Source organism: Coturnix japonica, chromosome 2, assembly GCF_001577835.2.
Source record: "Coturnix japonica isolate 7356 chromosome 2, Coturnix japonica 2.1, whole genome shotgun sequence".
NCBI lineage: Eukaryota > Metazoa > Chordata > Aves > Galliformes > Phasianidae > Coturnix > Coturnix japonica.
The window spans coordinates 58634167-58660761 of NC_029517.1; the positions used below are offsets into that span (position 1 = coordinate 58634167).

At 34.5% G+C, this 26595-nt stretch overlaps 1 protein-coding gene across 3 annotated transcripts in view; it reads right to left on the bottom strand.

The window, feature by feature from the left end:
- The window catches only part of LOC107309552 (cadherin-9-like), a 92219-nt gene that overhangs the window by 37701 nt on the left and 27923 nt on the right, over nucleotides 1-26595 (bottom strand). For all 3 annotated transcript variants that reach the window (XM_015854465.2, XM_015854463.2, XM_015854464.2), the window contains exons 2-3: nucleotides 24457-24771; nucleotides 6225-6519 (exon numbers count right to left, since the gene is read on the bottom strand). In XM_015854465.2, coding sequence (XP_015709951.1) covers nucleotides 6225-6519; nucleotides 24457-24687 — 526 coding nt within the window. In that variant the 5' untranslated portion in view covers nucleotides 24688-24771. The remainder of the gene's footprint in view (nucleotides 1-6224; nucleotides 6520-24456; nucleotides 24772-26595) is intronic.

The window sequence follows — 26595 nt, forward strand, 5'->3', positions numbered from 1 at the left end:
AAATAAAATAAAATAAAATTGTAAGCCTTACTCATTAACATTATCAGGGCAGGTGCAGGAGAGCATAATAATATTGACCCAGGAGTCAAAATGGATTTTAATCCACAGAATATCACATTGCTATATTAGCTCTTTAAAAAATTCTTAAGAACATTTTTTTTTTCTTTTTTTTCTTTTTTTTTTTTTTTTTGAGAAAAGTAGCTGTCATAGTAAAGTGTGTGGGGGGTTAGTTTTATTTATTTATTTTAGTGTTTTTGTTGTTGTTGTTGTTGATGATGATGTTTGTTTATTTGTACAGGCAATCACATTTTAGTTAGACAAATGCTTAGATCAAATTTTATACTGGTTTAACATGTGTTTGACCCTTCATAGACTGTTTTTGATGAAAGCCTCACAGTTGAAATAAATCAATATGTTTCAATCATTGTCAGAGCTGTACTTTTCCTCTTACATAAAGAAGTACTGAAGACATTATTCTCCAGACACATAACAAGTATTTGTGTTCTCAGAAGTTTCCACCCATCATATTTCTAAAATATAGCCAAATCAGAATACATCATGCTTAAAATCCACCTGCTCTTCATCGTGACCAAGATTTCATCTTTCAGTTTTAGCATTACATTAATTTCATATGTTGAAAATCTTGTGTGAACATCCTGTTTTCCTCTATGTTCTGTATTTTATTTGATTAACATCTATTGTTCTGTCTAGAGTATTATTTCACATTTTGAAATTATTTTTCATCAATTTACCTCATCTGAAATCTTATCAATCTGAAATTCTTTTACTGTTCTATTTACAAACATAGCTACTGCAGTTATTAACCAGCAGTTCTTTAGTACAGTAGCTTACTTTAATAAGAAATTTCATGTTGCTGAGTTTTAGAATCTCTTAAACTTTATAATTTAATTTTTTAAGTTAATATCAGTGTGAGCAGTTAGCATGATCATTACCGTAAAAGCTATCTGAAATTAAACTGCAGTCAGCTCACTTCACTAGTTTTGATTGCTTCTAGAACTAACTTTGCTGTACAGTATTTTAGGTATACCCATAATGCTTCTAGGGACATGATTGGATCAGAGATAAGCATAGCCAAGTTAATTTACATGCAGCTTGATGGCTGCAGTGCAGATACTACAGCATAGGATCAGCATAAACTAATGCACAAATAAGCATTCATTCCTTCTGGGCTTGGATAGGTTATGCTGAAAATCCGTGTTACATTCTCACTCTTCTTACTATCAAACAAGTCAAACATGAGTGAGCTTTGCCTACTGGTACTGAAAATCACACATTCTGTCAGAGGTGTTGGCTTATCTTTTTCCCTTGTGTGCTCTAGATCTAGCTATTCCAAGAAACAGTCAGTAACACAGTGAGAAGTATGTAGTATGACACAGAATTTGAATAACAGATACATAAGCATATGGAAAATAGTTAGTGGTGATTTCAGTCCAACTCCTCATTCACAATGACATTTTCCTGAGAGTTCAGAAATATGTGTAGTCCTCATTGTAGTTAAATTTGCAAAAAGACTGTAGATTTAATATTTATATTTTAAAAATCTTTAGATTTAAGACACAAAATTGATATAAAGAAGTCAACAATAGTAAGAAAATGAAAACTTCCCAGATTTTTTTACCTCATTATTGTGAGTGCATTTGTTTCTTAAGAGGTATAGTGCATTTAGGTAGTTCTTTCCAGTCAGAAAAATGATAAGGCATACAATGATCTGTCTATACATAGTTAGAAAAAATAACAGCAATAATCCTGAGTATTTATAGCATGTAATACAGTTCTACAGTGACTTCTTCATTCTACGTTCTCTGCTAGGGATTCTTGATTTTCTTTTGCAATTCTTATTGTCTTCATTTGTTATAGAGTCTTAAAGAGGCACTTAATTCTTTCTTCAAAAGCATGGGTGTCCAACTTTTCAGCTTGTCTGGAGTTCACTGAGTGAAGAGGAACTGTCTTAGGCCACATATCAAATATATATTAAATCTATATAATTAATAAAAATTCCTTTATTTTTAAATAATTGTATTAAAATATATATAAAAATAATAACAAAATCTTAAAGTTAGTGGTATCATGTTTTTGTGAAACTAATGAATATATTAAATTATTTTGTGAAATAACACAAGCCAATTTAAATAAGAAAGCAAATGTGTCTGCTTAATAACAAAACCCACCTATCTTCAGAGGCACACACATGCAGGTGGGCTGAAATGTTATCAGTAATCACTGTTTTACTCACTCAGTGGCACAAGAGTAGTGACACGTAATACATGAGTTTCAGTTCAACTGAGTGTGTGAGGAGGGTGCGAGAAGCAGATTTAGCACTGTTCTGCTCCCAAACCTCTATAGCATTCCACTGTTGCCTAATAAGCCCCCATTCAAATTATGCACAATAGATTCATAAAAAAGGAATATATTGCTAAAAGTCACATCAAAATGTTAAAATTTGTGAGGCCGCATCACTAGCTGTCCAGGGCCCACAAGCCACAGGTTGGACAAATATGTTCTAAAGCCTTCTAATCTTCTTGAATCCACTTTTGTCATCTCAGTCTTTTCCTTTTCTATTCCATTTTCACTGTTTTCTGATCTTCCTTTTGAGATATACTAATTTTCCTAACAACAGCAACCCTACCAAACAGTATTCACTCTAAAATTCCTCTGGACACGTTGCTCTTCTATCACCATTTATTTTACATAACTCTATGACATTAGACATTTTTTTTTTAAAGATATCCTACCAAATGTGGAACTTTCAATCCAAGAGATAATTACACAGCCCATTGCTAACCTACATTACTTTGAGTCCAACTTTTGCTACTTTCTCCTTTTCTTTCTTTCCCCTGCATTTTATTTTATGCACCATTTAGTGCATTTTGCTGGCTTATACTAATCTGTCTTTCTTTTATCCAGTTAGTTCAAGAACTACATCATTTTCATTCTGTATTGTATGTTTTCTGTTGTGTGTTTTATGGGAAAGTTTATTTGAGAACCATTTGTTCACTCCCAAATTGCATTCCCTGTAGGGAATTTTTTGCACCTTTTTCCTCCCAGGTCATTTACTCCAGTCATGGCATCTGCTTCCTCATCTGGAGGAATGAGGCAAAGAGACTCCAAGGAAGAATACCTTTTTGTATTTCTCACCTACCTTAATGTACTTTATACTGCTTAATTAACATTTTTATGACTAACTGCAGAAATACAAAATTTCTGCTCCTTGAATTCACTGATCTGGGCTTGGGGCCGCCTTCTCTGCTGCTTTTATAAGTGAAAAATGTACTTTTACTCATTCAAATTCAAATGCTAAAAATTGACGTTCTGGAGTAAGATTATGGTTCCAAATACAAACAACATCAAAGAAGAGCAAAAAGCAACTTATATTCCTTTTTTGCCTCTACACTGAAAGCTAGAAAACTTTCATTTTACCACTTAAAAGCTTTTTCTGTAGTGCTGTCTTCACAGTAAAACACTTTACTGCAGTTTTTTATTTTTTTATTGACAATTTATTTAAAGTACATAATTAAATATTATCTTCTTCCTTATTGCTTATAGACATTTCATAGTCTTAAATTCTCACAGGCAGTTCCAAGGCACTAGGTCCTATATTTCTCTATTATTTTTATGCTTTTCCACTGATTCTTAGGAGACTGGACTAAGCATTTAGATTTATCATGGACATAATGTTTTTTACCTTACATATTCCAGTATAGTACCTTACTTAAAAAAATATTTCAAGTTAAATGTAACATGTACACTGACAACACTTTTCCCTCACAAGTTATCAGAAAAGAAAATTCTGAATTGGAAAATATTTTTCTGTTTGAATGCATCTTTAAAATAACAATTTTAAGGCTCTTCACAGTATATGTAGTACTGTAGGAATTCCATTCTCATTATTATAAAATTGTCAGGTTACACCATCACTGAATCATAGAATCATAAAATATTTTGGGTTGGAAGAGACCTCAAAGATCATCAAATTCCAAACCTTTGCTGAAGGCAAGACTGCCAACCTCTAGATCAATTACTAGATCAGATTGCCCAGGGTGGTATCCATCCCTCCAAGGATGGGCATCCACAACCTCTCTGGGTGGCCTATTTCAGTACCTCACTACCCTCTCTGTGAAAAACTTTCTCCCGGTATCTAAACTAAATCTCCCCTCCTTCAGTTTAAAACCATTCCATTTGTCCTATCACTATCTATCTATCTGTGTAAAAAGTTGATTTTTCTCCTGTTTGCAATCTCTCTATAAGTACTGGAAAGCAATAATGAGGTCTCCCCACAGCCTTCTCTTCTCCAGACTGAACAAGCCCAGCTCCCTCAAACTTTCTTCATAGGAGAGGTGCTCCAGCCCTCTGATCATTCTTGCGGTCCTCCTCTGGATCCTCTCCAAAAGCTCAACATCTTTCTTATGATGGGGGCCTGGACTTGAACATACATGCTCCAGATGGAACCCCACAAGGGCAGAGAATAGGAGAACAGTCACTTCCAATGCCCTGCTGGCCACCCTTCTTTTGATGCAGCCCAGGATATCATTGGGCTTCCAAACTGCAAGCAAACACTGTTGGCTCATATTACAGTTTTCATCTACCAGAACCCCTAGATCTTTCTCCACAGAGCTGCTCTCAGTTCTTCCAGTCTGTATGCACACCTGGGATTACCTTGACTCAAGTGTGAAACCTTGTACTTAGGTTTGTTGAACCTCATTTTGTTCACAAGGGCCTGTTTTTCAAGTTTATCAAGGTCATTCTGGATAACATTCCTTCATTCTATTATGTCACTGTACTACCCATCTTGGTGTCGTCAGCAAACTTGCTGAGGATACACACTCAGCCCCATCCTCTGTCACTGATAAAGATGTTTAAGTGTATTGGTCCTAATAAGGATGGACTGCTGGGGGACACCACTCATTACTGGCATCCGCCTGGACATACTTCCACTGACCACAACCCTCTGACTATGTCCTTCCAACCAGTTCCTTTTTCATCGAATAATCCACACTTCAAATTCATATATCTCCAATTTTGAGGTAGGGATGTGATGCAGGGCTATGTCAAAAAAGGCTTGCACAAGACCAGGTAGATGACATCAGTTGCCACTGATGTTCACTTCATCCACTAATGCCATCCATCATAGAAAGCCAGATACATTTGGTGATGATTGTTAACTTCAGGAAATTATTTTTGCAAAGATGCATATTGGTTGCAAATATTCATAGGTGCTTTTTTTTTCTTATCTGTCACAGAAATTGCATCATCTAGGGCCAATTTTGGAAACCATTACACTAATTCATGATAAGTAAATAACTCTTGATATTTACCTATGTGTTCCCCATAGTCCCATGTATTTTACACTTACTCGTCAGAGTGATTGTCTCTACCATAAATATTTAAAATACATAGACAATCATGATTTACTCTAATGAATGCATGATTGTGAATACTATCTATGATGCTATTATTTCTACAAAACTTGAAGATTTATTATACTTTGAGGCTATATTTCTCACTCAACTACTCATTGTGTTTTAATGATGTTTAATGTTTAATGTTTAATGTTTTTGTGTTTAACAATTTAAGCTAGTTATTTCTTAAGAAAAAATATTTATTTAGCCAAAGAACTTATTTATTTGAGAAAGATGTTCATATGTTTGGTATCCTAAATAGTAATAATAGTGATAATAATCACAATAATCACAATAATGTCAAAAACAAAGAAATAAAAGCAACAATCAAAAACCAAATCTGTCAGTACTTTATCAAGATATTTTGCATACATATTACATATTATGTAATACATATTATGCATTTTGATACATAAATTGATTTGAATACTTACTTGCTAAAAGTATAGTTTGGTAGATTGAACTTTGTAAATATAAAGAAAATGTATTTTATAGAAATGACATTCTCAGCTACTACAAAACTGTGTTGTAAATGATAAGACAATTTTTTATCTTACATTCTTTGCAGGTCCAGTGGGCTTAAAAGAGAAAAAAGTAGCTTATAATATGGAAAAATGATTTAAATGTGGATGGAGATTAAACAAATAAATAAAAACATGAAGCAATAATTTATGTTCCCTATTGACAGTGGATTTTTTTTTCCTCGGATGTTCATAGAACCTAAGTATCTCAGATAAGAAATTATTTGCAAGTTCCAAATCAACCCAAAAATATTTGGATTGTACATAAGGATAGTTTTTTACCTACCAACTCCAGACATCTCCGGAATACTGGCGGTGTACAGATCCTTGGTGAATTTTGGTTCATTGTCATTGATATCGTGGATTTTAATGATAAATTCAGACTCTGGCTCCACTTGTCTTCCAGACTTTCTGTCTATAGCCTTGGCACGTAGCACATACAGGGACTTTTCTTCTCTGTCCAATTTCTTTGCAGCATGAATATCTCCTGTATTTTCATCTATAACGAACAGACTGCCAGCCCCATCTCCTGTTAATATGTATTTTAAATTTCCATCTCCTTTATCTTGGTCAGTGTGTAGCTTCAGGGAGGTAGAAAAGAAGAATTCTATAAATATATGTATTGTTATTACAGACCAAATCATTCAGCACATATGAATAAGTCTGTACAATCTTGACTGTAATTGGGGTCAGCAGTGGTTATCTTCTGTTTCACTGTTGAAAAAATTACAAATTTGAGACTCAGTCATACACAAAAAAAAAGTAGTTCTAAACAAATTTCTAAAGACACGAGGAAACACTGAAGATGATGTAGTAATGTTCAGAATTAGCACCCTGAAACAAAAGATAATACTTCTTTAAATAGTCTATCAAGAAACAGATAGTAGTCTCCTTATTGAAGATTTTAAAGATGACAGGGAGTGTAAAACTTGCAAGTTTCTATTTGGAAAATAAATCTTGTTTTCCCATTTATTGACTGTTGAAAATGCACTCTTGCATTAGTATCTTGTAACGAGAAAAAGATTTTAAGGAATAAAGCTCTTGATCTTCCCCAAATCACCTATAAGTGTTTTGGTTTAAGCAACTTGTGTTTCTAACAAATTTCTTTTGAAAGATCTTGCCTCAGTTAATTACTACCTTCCTTCTAGTCCTCTCCACATGGGTGAAATAATTCTCAAAAACACTGGGGGGTAAATTTTCAAGGCATCAAGTGGGATTTTACAGTTTTTCACTTACTACACTTCTCCATAAGAGTTCAAAACAGTATACTTGTGAGCTTACAAGTACTGATTACTTGCTGTACAGTACCATTGTGAAAAAGTGCTTAAAAACAACAGCTAAAGCAAGCCCTTAGGGCTGTCTCGGATTTTAGAAATTCTGATACAATACTTTTCTTGAATTCTAAAATTTCATTTACGGGGGCAAATGCTTGCTTTTTAACATCACCTGCAGTACATTTTCCTCAGATATATCTTTACATTCACATTGGACCGTAGCTCAGTAACCTGAATGTTTTTCAAATATGGTTAAAAAGAATCCAGCTTTTTTTTTTTCTTTTTTTTTTTTTCTCTCTGAATAAAATATAGTGTCACCCACCTGAAAATATATTGTTCAGTGTCAGTAAAGACTTTACTCTAGATTGTCAGTAAATCCAGAAAAGTTATTTTTATCTTTTGTTTTTCTCATTTTTTTACTTTAGTCTCTGTTTATCTCCCTGTTTCACAGCTGAACCACTGCATCATTCCATTGCTACACATGTATGAAGGGTAATAGTGGAGGATTTTGTTAAATTCCTTCAATTTTACTTTTTTCCACTGATTTTACAGTGTAACATAACACTATTCGCCGTATGTAAGCTGATTATTCTCTTGTTCTTCTGGAGCAAAAAATGGATGATATGACTATCAGAACAATTTTACTGTACTGGACTTGCTGTATTCAGTGTACCTCTGTAATAAATCTCCATGAAAATTCTTAAGGATTAAATACAACATGGTCAAAGAGTTTAATACAATATGCACATAGCACTCAAAAAAATCCTCAATGGCAATTTGCCAGCTCTAAGGAGAATACAGAAAAAAGTAGACTTAAAGACTGCATCTTAGTACAGAACGTGGAGTTTTATGTAATTAACAGAGCTCATTAAAAACATTTGATTATGAAACCTATTCTTATTTCTAGGACAAAGAAAAAAAATCAATATGGATTTCTGTGTATATCAAGTACAAAATATAGTGTGTTACTTTCAGTCAGATGATTTTGTTTTGTGTCATGCAGCACAATTTCTGTACACTAGGAAACACTGCACAATTATTCTTGAGATGTTCCGCACTTTGTGGCATATAGCTTTCATTTATTTTCTTAAGGTAGAACCTCTTCAAAATATGCCAATAAGGTCTGATGTTGCAGACTCAAAGAGTGATCCCATGGAGCAGTAGAACGAAAATCACCCAATATTAGTATCAGATGGAAAAGGTAACATGAGGCCTGGGGATAGTGTTAATGAGATTGTAGCCTCAATTAAGCTTATTCCTTATCCTTTGTTAATATTAGTAAACATATATACATACATATTCAAATGCAGTTATTGATATAAATTTATATGACTTGTTATACAAATTAAACTAGACTCTGGCCTACAGGTATCATCTCCATAGCAGTCTACCTCACAAACTGCATGTGAAGAGACTTAACTATCAAGAGCATCAGTCTTGAATTCTCAGGAATGCAATTTCTCCAGTGACACTGAAAGTTTTCTGCTTTTCAAAATAAGCAATCATTTCTTAAACAAAATATAGCACAATTCTGAAAAAGGAAGTGGAAAAAAAAAACAACAAAAAAAAAAAACAATATGGCAGGAAGTGAAATGAGTTTCTTTGTATTGTTTGTTTGTTTGTTTGTTTTTTTGCATTATTTTGAACAAAAAATGAAATTCTATATTTAAATAGAAATGTAATGTATGTGTGGAATTATGTCATAAACAATAAATATTAAAAATGCATTTTATTTTCATTAGAAATTATACCTGGAATATTATTTTAATATAATTTGAAATTGTGCTGATGCTGTGGTTTAACCTAGCAACCAGCTAAACACCACACAACCTTTCACTCTCCCAAATGGAATGAGGGAGAGAATTAGAAACAGTATAGAACTCATGGACTGAGATAAAAAACTATTTACTAAGACAGGTAATAATGTGGTTCATATCTGAATACCTGTTAAATGCTTCTCCCAGGCATCTCTGCAACCTATAGAATCTTTTCAGAGAATATAAAAATGACCTTAAAAACAGCATTTTTTTTCATAATAAGAATCCAAGTACAGCTATTAGAAATACTCTTTCTAGATCTAAAGGTCTGTTAATCTACTGCAGTCTGATCCCTTATATCAAAAGAAGACACATGAAGATATGTAGCGACAGTCCAGACTGTGAACGTAAATAGTGTTAGCTTGCCAAACTCATTTTGATTGCTTATCTGAACAATTATTTTTGTAATCCAGAACCAACAACCTTTAGCAGAGAGATAATGATGAGCAAGTATTGGGGACACTGATCTTTGTACATTAAAAAGTGATTTTAGATCCTTGGAAAATAGGTTAATTTATTTTAACTGTCATTCCAAACTGCCAACTAAGATATCAGGCAGATCAAACTGTGGTGCATACTTTAAGGTTCCCTGTATCTCATGTTTATACCAGATTTTAAACAGAATTTTCAAGCACAGTATATTTTCAAATAGAATGTGATTTCCAGGCAACAGATTTTTATATCCTACTGCCCACTTTCTAATTGACAAGACCACTTAAGAACAGTCGCAAAGTAACACTTATTCCATATCTAATAATTTCTAATTCCCTTGAATGTTTTATTTGCTCTTAACATTTGATGAATGAACAAAACATAGAAGATGTTCTGCTGGGTATCTTAATTATCTTAATTACTTATTATTCTTTCACACATATTTATTTTTCTGTAGTCTCCTGTGTTGCTGTTTAAATGCACTGTCAACACAAATTCTCCTGAGGATTATCAGAGACAAAAACATCGATAATACTTATGGCAGTGACAATTAGCTGTTTCTGTAAAAATGTATGTCATATGAATATGAGCATATTTTTAGATGCTCTCTCAATCTTCTTTCTTTATTTGCATGTGAAAAATATGCATCTCAAATTACCCTTTCTATCCAGTTCTACAAAATGATTTTTTGTTTGATGTGATAATCAAGATCATGATATTTTCCAAATAAATCTAGGCATAAATATACATGGGTCCATGTTACTGTAATTTTCAATAAGAAAATGAGTAGAAAGATGATCTCAGAGATCTGTGGCATAATTTTATTTGCCCTAAATTAATACATTGCACCTTTGATCTCCTCATGTACCACTCAATATTTATCAACAAAATGCAGTTATAACACATAACTTCTTGGTTTCAGGTATATTACAGTCCATAACTCCTCAAAAATTACTATCACTACACACGGTAGAAAACAAACCTACACTGGAAGGAAAAGGAATTTCATAAATGGTCAAGTTTAGGAATTGTTATGGAAAGAAATAAAAGTAGGAGAGGAAATAAAAAAATGTTTCTTCTAAGAGGAATAAGAAGAAATGAAGGACAAAGATGCCTCAAGAAGAGGGTAGATCCAAGTCTACATTGTGATTTACACTTTTGATGATTTACAGTGAGCCTCTGTATCATGGTATAGAAAAAGGGCTATTACTGCAAACTTCTTATCTCCACTGTCCTCAAGCAGACATTAGGGCTCCTTGCTGATTTGCTCTCTTCTATCTGCTACAGGCACAGCAATGAAAATGTGAAGTGTAATGCTGCTGGTTTGTTTGTTTTGAGGCTATCACAAGTCAGCAGAGAAAACTTGGAAGCTACAACAGAACTCTCTCTTTCTCTCTCTCTCTTTTTTTTTTTTTTTTTGTTTTTTTTCCCCCCATGATTCTGAAAGCTGTTTCAAAAGTTATATATTGATATTATATATATTTCTTTTTTTACCAAATATCTGTTTAAGGATTTGTTGAACCGTATGCAGCTGTCCGAACATTTCTATTCATTTCATATTTCCTGTGCAATTTATGCCTCTGATGGAAACAACTTTTTCCCCCCAAAACACTGTATACTCAGCCTCTTGGTTTTCAGTATAGTTAAAGTTATTCCCACATGCCAGTCACAACTTTGTCTTTCCTAGAGAGTATTTTACCTTGAGTTTAGTTTTCATTTATGGCTTAAGGCAAAAAGACAGATTTTTTTATTATTATTATTATTTTTTTTTTTTAATACTACTATAATGCAGCATTATATTAATAGTTTGACAGCCAGACTGATTCTGTAAAATATATAGGGAAACCTCAGTAGTCTGAACATGGCATACATGTTCAAGTTGCAAAGTGTTCGCAATGGTCAGATTTAGCATGATTCTTTCAAATATTATTGCGTCTTCTTAAATGTGAAGACGCATAATGGAAAGAAACAGAGAATTTTTTTCAAATGTGTCCAAAGTGTAAAGTAATGCAGTAAGCCTTTTTTAACAAGAGGCAGAAAAGAATGTTTCTAAGGCTCATCGGATATCTAGTAATATCTGTAGCCAAAATTTCTGAGCTGAGGAAAGAAAGAGGAAGATCCAGTATACGTTCCTTTCAAAAAACCATGTGCATATTTGCATCGGAATTTTATTTAGATGTATTACTAGAAGTCAAAAAGGTTATTCATATTCAGGTGAGAAAGAAGACAGTAGTTGAGAAGGTGGATGGATGAGTATTGAAAATAAAATAGATGAAATTCACATAAAAATGCAAGAAGTAAACTTGAAATAAGACTTTGTAGCACTCCATTCAACCCCAAAATCTCACATAAAATATGCTGAGTGCTAGAGACAAGTAGGACATTAACCAGTACCCTCATTATATGATTTCAGATTTACAGCAGCTGGGATACAGAACCAACATGAGTTCTTCCTTCATTAACATTTTAACTAATTAAAAACTGTAATGACATCTTAATAACTGCAGTGGTTCTTTAGTGTAGATTGGAGTAGCAGAATCTGCATCGCCTTAATTTTCTATTCATGTATGTTTAATCAAAAGTTTTCTGTATGTTCTAAATGGCAATGTATTTACCTGACATGAATCTGTGACATCAGCACAAACTTCTTAATTAAACAACCTGACTTTGTGTGTAATGGTAACCTAAGTCACTGTATATTAAACAAGGCACATGACATTTACTTTTCTTATCTTCTACTTTCCAGCATCTGGTTCTTGTGTTCAGCTCTCTATTGTTACAAATTCTCTGGGGAACGATACTGTGAAAAACACTACTGACAACAGCTGCAGGTGCTGATTTTGGTTTAATGGGTAGAGGTAAATCTAGTTTTCAGTTAAGAAGTGCTGAGAAGAATTCTTAGAAGTATTTTGGTGCTGCTGATACAAAAACAATTAGGGAAAATTCATTTTCTTCACCCACAAGTTCCCCTTGTAGTTTTAGTACTGGAATACAGCTACTTTCTCAAGTGTCTCCTTCCCTTGTACACCTTCTATATCTCTTGTGCACTACAAGGTAGTTTGTAGTCAAATCGGGAGAAGTGGTAGCATTCTTACTTCTGTACAAAGAATTGGATTTCAGAGCACATAGAATTTGCTTGTCCATTCTACTTTATTGATTCTTCAGATCAGCTGCTGAGATGCAGGTTTTCAGCCTGATTAAAGAAATTAAACTTTTGCTACAGTTTGCCAAAGACTATAATTTTTCTGTTCCAGAACATGAGATACAGGTTTACTGTAAATGACTGTAGTCATCAGTTAGGTCCACAGATCAGAAATTATCACATCGCAACTCAACATCAAACACTGTCACTTTAATCAGTCCCTGGAGCAGTTGGTAAATCCATCATCATTTTAAGGACTTCACAACAAGACAGTACATATATTTTTCATAGATTTTATTTATTTTTTTTCCATCCAGAAGCTTCTGGGTAAAATCTTTCAGCATGTGTGATTTCTTGCAATTTCAGAGGTTTAAAATTCCAAAAGATAAGCATTGAGATAGGCCAAAATACTGGAATGGTTAATTTTCATACTAATCAAAGGGCACTCAGTGAAAGTATGCCACAGAGGTATCATCCACCTTTTGTGTTCTTCAGTCTGAGTGCTGTTCCCTGTGCTCACCACTGCTCCCAGACACAGTGACTTGGAACAATCTAAGGTTCAGATTCTCAAAGGTGGATATATCAACATAAGTTTGAAATCAAGAGGGGGCACTATAAGCACCAAGTCTTGAATATATATTGTGATAATGTAGCTTCTTACCTGAACCTATTGCTAAAGGAAAAGTATGCTGAGGAAAAAAAAAATTGTATGTAGTTTGGAAATAAAGAATTTTTTTGCTATTTCTTGTTTGTAACTGATCTCATATTTATTGAAATTTGCATTATGTACTTGTACAGTCCATTTAAATTTCATTTCAGATTAATGTCTTTGGAAGGTCATCATTGTAACAATGGCAAAGTCAGGGTGGCGGCTGGAACATTTACCAAAATAATTTCATTATTTTCCTGGCTCAAGAAAATCTGGTAAGTACAATACCATTTAATAAGAGACAGGCTTTCAGGTTTAACCTAACCCACAGGCTGGTTTTACCTGCCTGATTAAGCATGAGGACTGTTGCTTAGTGGAGAGCAAGGGTAAAGCTGCCTGGGGCTTCTAATGAAAACCGCACAAAAGATGAACAGTACATAGAGAAACTAAAGCATTAGGCTGAAACCAAGTATAAAGCCCTGCAGATCAACAGTGCCACTTCAGCAAGGGTATGTTTAAATTAATCACTGAATCAGCAAGCTGTAAAAGATGAAACTAGATGAATATGGAAACAGTAGGTAATGCAAGAGCTATATAAGAATGAGGTCTAATGATTTTTTTTTGTCACTTGTTGGGTGGGTTTTACTGGTTTCTTTTTTTTTTTTTTTTCTTCTTCTCTTTTTAGAGACTTGGAGCAAATATTAATGAAAAAGAAATCCATCACAACTCATCAGGATATGCAAAAAAGATGAGTTTATATTAGTTTATCAGCATGAGTAGTCAAAGTCCTTGTGTCTGCTTAAAGCACAGAAAAAAAAAAATCTGAAACTATTGGACTGTATAATTTTGTATTATTTTTATGGGAAAAAAAATTGGGGGGAAATAGTCTTCAGTGCTAACTGAAAATATCATATCCTTTGCTGAATTACATTTTTGTCTTAGTACTTTCTCAGTAATTTGAATAAGTACATAGAACATCAAGTAAAATTGATGTTCTTTCTAATTATACTATGACTTTTTTCTGAAACAAAATACTGACCACTACATGTTGAGCATTTGGAGAAAGATTTTAAGATAGAACTTGATAATGTGGTAATATTCAGAATGAGGAATCAAAAATGCTCCTTTTTCAAATATTTTTCAACCTTGACATGCGCTATCATTTCTGCCTTGATTTTCTGTTCAAACAAACAAGTCATGTGAATGTGCTAACTTTTTGCCTTTGCAGTGGCTATTCAATTCTCTAACTGTTGACATATGTTTCTGTGATTTCGATTGACTGTTCCAACTCTGCTGCCATCTACTCCTCACAAAATTAGATGTTATGTCATTTCTGGTTTCGCTATAGCTGCTCATAAACATAAAATACTTCAAGATATTCTGTTGAAAGGTGCTTACTTATTAGTACTAATAATTCTAATAACAATCATCATAAAATCTTTCTCTACTATGCTTGTCTAAATATACTAAATGTCTAAATAAACATTCTTATTTAAAAAGTAAAAATAAAAATAATAAAAAATCATAGTTTTTTTAAAAGCTTAGGTTTTTTTTAGTCTATATGTTGATTTGATGTATCCTTTTCACACTGAAAATAAACCAGACTTAGCCATTTGAAGTACAAGGTAAGTTAGGCACAGTAGTTCTAATCAGAACAGGTCATTCCTATTTCTCACCATTACTTGTATTTTTGAAATGCTTAAGAATTTCTTCTGGGATAGATTTACGCTTTGTATGCAATTCTAAATGCTTCATATGAATTGGGAATCAGACTGTTACCTCTTCCACTTCAGAAAGTTCAAAATTACTAACCTGCACAGAGATGAAAATATTTTCATATTCTGTGAAACTTGGAGCAACGGTGAAAAAAAAAATATATCTATTTTTCTACTTTACATCCCTGCTCCCAGTTACTTCAGTGTATATATATATACATATATATATATACAGTATAAATACAGAAATAGGCTTGCATGCCAAATTCCTTTTTATATATATATTTATATATTAATACCTACATATTGTGTGTTTAAAATTGTAAATAAATATACATGGTTAAATAAGTGGTTATATCTTATAGCCGCTTGTGTTAAACAGAACATAGAGTATCACAGAATCACAGAATCACAGAATCACATGGGTTGGAAGAGGCCTTATCCATTTGCATCCCACCTCCCTTTAGATATTTATAAATATTTCTCAGTCTTCTTTTCCCCAGGCTGAACAGACTCAGGTTACTCAGTCTTCCTCATACAGGAGATGCTCCAGGCCCTTCATTATCTTTCTAGATTTCCACTGGACTACTTCTGGGAGATCCCTGTCTGTAATTCCCTCCAAATTTTTGTGGTTGTTGTTTTCAAAAACTAATGACTTAAAGGATCCTTAGTCTCAGCATTTTATATTCAGACGCTGCAGTGGTAGAAACAGAATGTAAACAAATACTTTCTGTATTTTACTTTACATTTGTTAGTTCAGTTCTATTAGTCAGCTACCCAGCTGGTTGCATTTGAAGGTTTGATGCTCTGTTACCAATTGGTACTTGAGTGATTATTCATCACAAATGTTTATTAAAAAGAAAAATATGCTTACGTCTATAGTCCCTGTAAGAACTATAAGGAAAGTGCAATTTTTAAAGTTCATGTAAGTACATGTGACATTTTTAACAGTTTGATACAGTGTGAATGCTACTTGAGCTACATAAATGTTGGAAAAAAAGAACTTTCTTATTTAAAAAAAAAAAAGAAGTCATTCTCAATATATAGAAAGTAAACATATTTCTGCTCTTAATAACAAGTACCTAGCAACAGATAAAACATAAATGGATAACATCAGCAATTAGAAATTTTACATTAGATAAAATTATTTTATGACTGCTTGTCTGGAAATAAACCACTATATATATCACTTAACTTTTCTGTGCTTGTCATTTTTATGTATTAGGAAAAGTTAAAACAACCATTTACATCATAAATCCAAATATTTCAAATATTTGGTTTTGTTGTCATCTTCATTTTTGGATGGTAGGGAGAAAATTTACTCAGAGAGTGGCAATGCAGTGGAACAGGTTGCCCAGAGAGATTGTGGATGCCCTATCCCTGGAGACATTCAAGGCCAGGCTGGATGTGGCTCTGGGTATCCTGGTCTACTGGTTGGCGACCCTGCCCATGACAAGGGATTGAAACTAGATGATCTTTGAGGTCCTTTTCAACCCAGGTCATTCTGAGATTCTATAATTAGTTCTCTACAGAGAGAGGTGAGATTCGGAAACAGGCAGCCCAGAGGGACTGTGGATGCTCCATTCCTGGAGGCATTCAAGACAAGGTTGGATGGGGCCCTGGTCTAGGACCAGGTCTGGAGGTTGGTGGCCCTACCTGTTGCAGGGGGGGTGGGTCTTTGTCGGGGTAAATTTAACTGTGAGCAAGTCACCAAAGAGCTTATCAGACTCTTTGGTAGACCTTATCACTGTGAAACCCTGGAAGACCAGACGCTGAGACAAGAGCAAGCAGTGTCTGTTTGCTTCTAAGGCTGGACAGGAGGTTCCATTGATATGCATTGTTAATCTTGTTATTCTTAAGGAACCGTTCATCCTTTATCAGTGCTGTTTAGGAGAAGCTGGGACCAATTAACTGATTAGAAGAACTGTTAGAGGAACAGGTATGTCTTGTTTGTAAGTGAATGCTATATAAGATGTATGCTGAACACAATAAAGACACACTATCCTGATGCTACACGAAACTAAGAGAGCTCTCTAACCTGACTGAGTGCTGACAGGTTTTAGCAGTCCTTGGAGTTCCTTCCAGTCCAAGGAAGAAGCCCGTGATGGCTGAGGTTAGCTGCTTTGGAGCTGTCCTGGACAGAACTGCAGTGACTGATCACAAGGTACAGTGGGGTTTGGTTGGTCCCTTCCTTCAGGGAGCCCCAAGGTAACAGAAGTTGAGCAGCTCTTGTGAGAGTGGTTGACATGACATGGGCATTGCTAGGGCAATAGCTCTGCATCCATGCCCCCCTGCCTAAAAGTAGCTTCAGGGAGCTGGGACAGAGAGGAGGAGTCAGGGTGTGTGAATCACGTGGGCTGTTCAAACATGGAGAAACTGTAAGCCACCCATTCAAGGGACTACACAGTGAGGAAGGTTGTTATCATTGTGAAGCAAGTGATAATTGTGGGGATTAACGGCCTGGTAAGGTGCAAAGGCAGTGCCAGCACTACAGCAGAAGGGCAGAGTTGATCTGTTACATCCCTTTAAGGCTACTCTAATAGTGCTAGTGAGTCTGCTGGTTTGCCATGGTTGCACTTTGGTGGAAGGCTACTGCCAGGAACAGTGTGGAGACCCAGACTGAAATCCCATGCACACATGAAAGGAGGGCTGTGGCCAAGAAAAATGTCGAGACCCAGACTGAGGTCCCCAAAACAACATGCTAGTGCATGGGTCTCTGGCTGTAGTCAGTGTCAGAGCCGGGCCTTTGCAGTGCTAGGTGAGAGAGACAGCACTTGTGTAAGATACAACCAAAGTGACTTACTCAGCCTTGTAGTTTACCTGAAAGAGGATGTGGAGAGGCTGAGGAGCATAAGGGAATGAGAGAGGGAGAAAGATAGTAGTGCCAGTCTCTATTGGTCCTGAGATCTTGGCAGCCAGCTGAGGCTCCACATGGAGAATGTCTCGCCCTGCTGCCTAGCAAATAGGTGATAGAGGGGAACCAGCAGGCAGGCAGGTGAAAGCAAGAATCAAGAAAATAGGGACCCTTCATGAAGATTAAGCATCCTAGGCCTTGGGGAATGTCAGAAGAATAGGACTAGTGGGACATGTCGACATTGCTAATACAGCTGGGATAGCACAGCTGAGTCTATAGTTAAGACAATACAGCTGGAAGGGAAAGGTAGCCAAAGAAACTGGCTTTGACTGATTGAGTAGAGGAGCTGGGTCGAAGTAACCTGAGGAAGACTTCTGACTTCATCCCAACGACCACCGGAGCGAGACCCCCACTACGGACTGTGCACGCGTCAGTAGGAGGGACAGCATGTAAATGAGTTCCCAGATAAACAATGAATATGTTAATGATTTCTCGGAAATTTGATGAATATGTATACGCTTGCTCTATAACTTTCCAATGCTTCTGTCCATTGATGCACATGATTGGAGGAGTGATCCCCCATGTGCCCAGCGCTGAATAAACACATACCTGCTTTATAACCTATCTCTGGTTATAGAGTCTGATTTCCGCACATCACAGGGTTCCTGCTGCAGTGAGCCCCCTGTCCCCTCCTCCCCTTAGCAACAACAATGAAGAACTGAGGGGTGTGGAGTAATGGCAAAAGGTCCCTACTTGGTGATGCAGGCACAACAGCCCAGATATTCCCCTGCCTCCCCAGCTGCCCCTGCAGAACAGGTACAGTGCTCTGCAGGGACAACTCTATAGTGGTGATAATGATGGTTCCCCCCATTTGGCGGTGTCACCAAAGTCAAGCCGGACCAAACAACATTAAAATCTCATCGGGAAATTCTATGATTCTGTGATTCTATGATTCAATTTCATTGTGTGCCCTTACATGTTCTTCAAGTCAGTTCTCCCCAGTCCAGCTTTTGATCAAGAAACCATTTAATTTATGGCCTTTGAAATGGAATTCCAGAACTATTTTGTAAAACTATATAAGACTACTCAGATATATAGATGTTCTGAGGAAAAGCATGTTTACAATAAGCGTAATAGACAATTACAATTTTAAAGTGGAAAACATAAAGAAAATAGTACATAAGGTAAAAATTAATTAAAATTTTAATTAAACTTCTTCTTTAGTATCTGAAAATAATTTTATGGCAGGATTTGGCTAAAATTTTGTTCTTTTAGCTGAACCATTCCTTCCAAAAAGTTATTTGAGATTTTTTTTTTTTATTTTTATTTTTATTTTTTTTTAAGTTCTACAATTTGAAAATAGGCAAACTGGTGTAATTTATCCTAACATTTCTTCTTTGGAAGTGGAGAATATATAGTTACAGTTTCTCTTCAGTTCAAGCTAACATAAATTTAATACTGTCAGTCTGATATTAATTTTCTCACACTCCCCATTTGGAAAAAAATAAAAAATAAAAAACAAAATGGTTTAATGGATAACATTTGTAATTGGCATACTTGTCCCTGAAATGTGAAGCAATCTTGGGAGGAATTCATAACTTCTGGCATGTTCATGGAGGCCATAATGATTTCTTACACCTTTTATTACCCTTTGCTGTGTAGAAATAGAAAAGAGTGATTTCAGGTGAGTTACCTGACCAGAATCTGAGAGAGCAGAAGTTAGCCTACTGTGTTTGTGTTGCTCCGGTGATACATACAGGGAGGATTTGACCTCTTCAGCTCACAAGAGAACACAGATTCCTTTTCTTATTGATATTCAGCATAATGTTAAACTGAGTGATTATGTTCACCAATACATTTTTCTCCTTCTACAAGAATGAAATGTGTGATGATTCCTTCAGTGGACAGGAACTGATGTATCAGATACATACAGGAAGAAAAGCCTTGCTGCTCTGAGAGTCATTAACAGTTTTTCTATTTATCTTCAAGTTGACTATACACAGGCCTTTCTCCAACAGGCAAGGTGTTTTACAATACCACTATGTGACAGTCAAATTAGCCTTTCTATGTAGCCACATATTGATTTGCTCTGATGAGTTTTTCTCTCTTTTTTATTACTAGACAGGCAGATATCAGTAAAACACAGCATAGACAAAACATTTCCCCATTTCAGAATTGCTCCCATAAATTCCATAATCCATGGAATAAATATGCAGCATCATGGAAAGTAACTTGATAAATACATTTTCTTCACCCTCCCACCTTTTTTTTTTTTTTTTTTTTTTTTTTTTTTTACAGAGTAAATGATATCCTGATAACAAGTAATTATAGGTCTGCCAATTAATTATAGTTAATTAATGATAATTAATGAATGTAATAAGAAGCTAGGTCTATCGTGGCAAGTCCCTGAGCCAGCTGGAGCTCTGAAGCACACCTGCATAACTCTTTTAACATAAGGACCAAGAGGCTTCTAAGCTCAGAAAATCTAGTTTTTATTAAAGTGAAAATGTTATTTCAAAGGGCAAGTGAAAGTTACTATCAGAGACAGCAGAGAATTCCATCCAACATGTCCACATGGCTTTACATAGTCTCCCCTTTTTTTTTTTTTTTTTTTTTTTCCCAGCTTTCATTTTAGTTACTCTCATTTTATTTTAGTACACTCTCAATCCAAACAAAAGCTTTTTATAAAAATTTCTTCAAATCTTTGTTTTAAATGATAGCTTTGACTTTAAATTTTTGACTGATCACTATTGCAATGAAGGTGACCTTATGTCAACACAAAGGTGACCAGGTCATTGGGTGGCATTTGTCTTAAATAAACAGATATCAACAACTGTATGGATCAGCTAGTGTTATAAATGTCTCTCCTTGACTCCCTTAAAAGAGTGTAAATGTTTCTCTGATTGAGGAAGACCCACATGAGGATAGGAATGTGTGGCACAGGCCAACAAAGAGTATAACAAAGAGAAATTAAACAAATTAAACAACTATTAAAAGAGTTTTTTAAGTGAACAATGAGGCTGAGTGTACTTCAGTTCAGATAATCTTCTAGAGACAGAAGATGCCCAGCATCATGATGATGATGAAAAAAAAATCCATTTTTATATTTAATATCGCACTCTCCGCATAGAAATCTAAAAATAATGTGGCCAAGGAATATGGGACTCTTACTGTTTTGTAGCACACGCTAGATGCGGCATTCTTAGAATGTTCACAGTGAATTCTTTCCTCATGTGGATTATGCTTCTGAATGGTTATAAGTCAGCAACATATAATTGTTTTCTTTGAAACATATTATACTGTTAAGTTAAAGGATGGTAAAGTAACATGCTGTTTTTAACAGCACTTAGGTTCTGTACTGAATGCAACAATTTTTGAAAGGATAGTGTTACGATGAATCCATAATGAACTGGAGGACACATTTGGAACACACAGCGCTTCTGTATGTTTTCTCATCTAAGAATAGGTGATTTATCAAATTGATTCTGTTGAAGGAAAATAACAAATTCTTTGAATAAATCTTTATGGATTAAATGCATATGTTGATTGGAGACAAATAAAAATACAAATTTTTATATTCTAAAGGCAACATCAAGATAGATTTCAATATATAGATAAAAATATTTATGCAATAAATCAAGACACAGCTAAGTGGGTTACGCCTTCAGATCACAAGCTTTTTTTCACAGACACAGGCAGAAACAAAGTATAGCCAAGGCTGTCACAACTTTACTGAGAGGACATGAACAACAATGGAGATAATGAGAGTAAGGGCTTCATTGATTCATTTTTCTTTCTTTTCAATGACATTAAAAAAGGAAAAGAAACAAATAGATGCATATATAATGAGGCAATTGAGTGAAATTTAATTTTTAAGTCTGATGAATGTGGTAGTGTAGCAAGACTTCCTGTGAGGTTATATGAAGTACTTTTCATTTTCTCTCTTTTCTTGTAACTCAGACTACAATAGTAAAGAAAGTAACTTACAATAATATCTGAATACTTGCAAATTAAGGGCAGACTGCAATTAATAAATGGTTGCATTCAAACAGATACTGAAACCAGCACACCAAAAGTGAGTTTTCTTTAGCTTTTTCTTTATAATTTTTACTAAGACATGTAGGAAAATGTCATGAATCAAACTCATTTGTTAACTGGTGGTAGAGCAGAGATTTTTCATGAGTTTGCATCCAATTAAAATGGTTCTTATGACATGTGAAGCTCTGTTTGTTTATTTTTATGAAATTTATTAAATGGGAGGTTATTCCCATTAGTTAATTTTGAGCAATGTTAGTTCTTTTTGATTTGCATTTCCCCCTTTAATATGAAAAATAAAAGTTCTTTTTCTTTTGGGTGGTGTCAAAAACGTTGTTATTGTTCTCCTTTTAGTTTTTGGGATAGATATACATTTTAAAAGTTTTGTATTCTGTAGTTCAACATTGCTCTCACATAGATTGCATGAAACTTCACAGATTACCTATCCTTCAACCGTCTTTGATTAGCTAACTGTATGTTCTATGCAGAAAAAGACTAGCTTTCACATGAGAACATAATTGAGTGATTTAATAAAAGGAAGAAAAATCTCATCTCTTGAAATCTTTTATGCATATTTTTGCAAACCATAAAGAACTGTATTTTCCAAAATTGTTGATGGTTTTGGTTAAGTCTGTTTCTTCCCACCTAGGGATATTTCATAATGACTACAGTTAAAGATGTGAGATATCTGACATTTTGCACATCTGAAGCACATTTATTGCGATCAGTTACCACACTTGCTGGTATCCATTTTATGTCACCTATCACCATTACCACTGCTTCTGTCCAAAAGCAGTAACTGGGAACATAAGCTCTCCTCTAGCTGTTCAGAGTCCATTAAGACCATGCCACCTGCTTTAGCAATCTCTGAGCTATCCTTCAGCTTTGCAAAGAGCTGGTTTTGTCATCTGCTTTCTTAGTAGATCTGACCTCTTTTTGAGTTACTTCTTGTCATAGGGTGAAGCCTGTCTCTAAGCATCACTCAGATAAATGAGACCATGATTACATCTGCCAGCTTCAACTTCTTAGACTACTCTTGTATGTGCAAGAAAGTAACAAAAAACAAACAAACAAACAAACAAAAAAGGCTACCTCCCAACTTCCAGGGATCTCAGACAAGTTAGGGCTTAGTACAAGGTAGAACAGTATAAATAAAAGCCAGAGAAATACTAACCTGAGATTACTTTTTAGGAGTTGCTGTGTATGCCATGTAGTAGGGTAAATGTGATCTAATTCAAATATAATAGCTGTATTTTTATGCCACTAAGGACAATCATGACCATTTTGTTACAACATGAACTACACTAAATTCAATGCCATGTCTGTGAAACACAGGATGATGTTTGTGGTGTTTTCTGTTAGAAAATCACTAATGCTGCCCCTTCCTCACGGCCTCCATACAAGATTTTGTGGAGAAATGTAAACAATCTCAACATGCTCTCTATATTGTAATAAATACATCATCTCAGATATTTATACTGCTTTATGGACATGTTTTCTTTCTTGAACTCAGATATGTCAATAAGGTCCAATGGCTGTTAGTTAGTTTGGAAGGACTGCAGGGCAAATTAGCACCTGATTCAATATACCGTGTAGACTTACACTGAGTAATTTTCCTTGTGTGAAACAAAGATATTGATAACAGTCTTTAGGTAAGCCTAATTTATTTTAGATTTAGAATGAATAGATGGTCTGAAGTCCATTCATCTATAGTAGTGTGTCCAGAAAAATAAACTCTTACATTTGCTATTTACTTTTCCTCTACAAGAAACTTCTATGTTAACAAAAAGTATTTATTTGAGTAGAGGTAGAACTTTTATGAAGATCTCTATTATTTTGCCCCTTATTTGTAAGCTTATTCTGTAATGTACTTCCAAACAATATTTTATTTTAGAAATTACACAATCAGTTTACCCTTTATCCATTCACTTATACCACATCTTCCTATGTTTTTCACTGATAAATATATCTAGCAATAGGATTATTTGGAATTATCTTATTTCTACTTATTACAACAGAATAATGTGAGTATAGTGTTAGTATAAGTGGGGTCAGAATCGAGTTCATAGTTATAATTATAGTTGGCTTCTCTGACATTTCTCCCATAATAAAGCTTTTCCAGATGATCCTACCTCACATGGTTAGAGGTGCTAACAAATGTTCAAAAACAGTTTGCAGTCTTTTAATTAAAAATGTCTCAATTCACATGGTAGTTAGGCACCAGAAAATATGACAGCTACGTGACAACCCTTGCTAAGTGAGAGCACTATGAATGAATGACAGAAGCTGGAATTAACATTTATTATTTATTACAGTTTTAAGATGAACATTTCCTTAGTTTGCAAGTCATTCTTGGTGGTTACTCTAAGTTAATATCAAGATTGTACAATTACACCAGAACACGAGGCAAGTCTGTTGATGGTGGACACCACAAAGGACTAGAAATATGGAAACGCTTGAGCTGTGTTGTATCAGGAAAGACAGAACTTTGAAGAGCTAGAATTCAGAACACTGCATCATAAAAAACAAAGAGAGGGAGGGGAAATACCAAGGTTGTCACATGCACCACCTGTAAACAATCCCTTAAACACAGGACTTACCTTACCCACATATTGAGTATCTGGACCTGTGTACTCTTCCAGCAAGAAAAATTGATTCCACATCCATCCACGCTTGGTACGATGCAGTGTTTTTCCATCATTCTCTGACAGTCTTGTTATCCTTTCACTGTGTGAGTGCTTGTTAGTCCTTTTTTGTGATGGCATCATATGAATAGCATGAAGCATAGAGCTCCAAAGCAAAACTGTCAAGAAGGAATAAGCCTTCATCATTTACAGAGGTTCTATTAGACTCCACTTCTGCAATAATTCACCAGACAAAATTTTGAAATGTTATATTCCTCTTGGAAATAGGACCTAGGGAATGGAGAAAAGTATTTGAGTAAATTGCAGTCTACCAGTAGCCTAGTGATCAAGACAACAACTCATGCAAATAACATAAAACATTATGAATAAAAGGTAGTTGTGTATTTGAACCTTTTCTTGAGACAATTACATACAAGAATTAGTGTTTAAATTTTAAAATGTTTAAAATCCTTTGATGCTTCTCCCTCTTCCATTACACCTTCTCGCACTACAGATACATAGACAGTAATGTAAGAAGTTACTTGAGGAAAATGCCTTTTGGTCAGAAAAGTTTAGCTACCAGTTGCTTCTTTAAACATTAAAAAAAACTCATGTAGTAAGAAAACTTGTAATCTAATCTCTTCCACCTTGGTCTGATGGAATCCTCTCTTATTATCTGCAAGTCTGAATTTTCTCTTATTTCATAAACAAGAATTCTCCCTATTGCTGAATGTCTAGAGAATACACTTCAGTTTCTGCACAAAGGAGAAAATGATAGAAAATGAAAATTAAAGTATTGTTGATGACTTCAACAGGCTTCTTTACAAAAGCTAGTTAGAAAAGTTTGTTTTCGTATTAATTCTGTTGAGGTTTACAAAATTCAACTTTTGGGTCAGAATCCTGTATGTACTATGTATTTATCTTTTCTTTCAGAAACAAATGGGAAATTTCATGACATAGAATACTGTTATTATTAATTCCTACATAGATACTGATATTTTCTGTAAAAGTTTGTAAATACAGCTTAATCAAAATCTTTTTTTTCTTACTGTTTTGTTTTTTGTTCTTGTTTGAAATGGAATAGTCTTGATTTGGCAATGCAAGTGAGATTCCTGAGGTCACAGTCTCTTTGATAACCTGAGGCACCAGTAAAACCTGCTTTATTTTTCAGATATCCTTACCTGAGCTGTGATGTGTATTACAGGAAAACTAGTTAAACAACTCAGCACCTAAAGTAAAGGTTACACCGGGAATCTAGTTCATGGACAGTGATAGTGACAAGAAAGCACAACACCCAGAAATTTTAGAATACTGAAATTCTAAAATTTGCCATAATGTATACACTCATTTTCTTTCAAAACTCTACTTTAACTGAAGCTACCTTTACTTTTTAAAAATGATTTTATTTGGGGGATGAAGATGTTTTGGTTTTTGTATGGGAATTTATGGAAATAGATTTTTTTTTATTTTTTATTTTTTTAATGAAAATTATCTATCAGTTTAGAGCCAAAGTAATTTAACAAGAAAATATTTAATGAATAATATTCTAAATACTTTAATGATTTCATAGATAAAGTTGTGCCCTTGTGTGGAGTTCTCCATAAAATTGTGATATTCTTTGAGGTCTCAGGATCTTAACTGTCAATTTGAAAGAAAGATCAAAGTCTTAGAATTTTAGTAACTTCAAACAGATTTATCTTAGCAAGAAGTGAGAGCTTAGAATATTTATCACTCCCTAATATCATGTTCAAAATCAAACTACAAAAAAAAAAAAATCAATTTAATAGGTGTCAAATTTATGCAGAAGATAATGGATATAATACAGGAAAACTTTTATTTTATTTTGCTTTGTTTTAATTGAAGAATCAGAGAGCAAAGTAAATTCTACTTACATAAAATCCTGCACATGCACCCTGTATGTACATCTTGGCACACATTATTGGATGTGTTTTCTTTGAATTCTGTAGGTATACTCAAAATCTTGTTTCTATCTTTCATTGTCTAATATGTTCCTGTTGAGTGTGCAAGGACAGAAGGGAACTCTCCTGCTGCTAATTTAATGTCAGTAATTTTTGATATTGTTAAATGATTCACGTTAGATACATTATATGATTA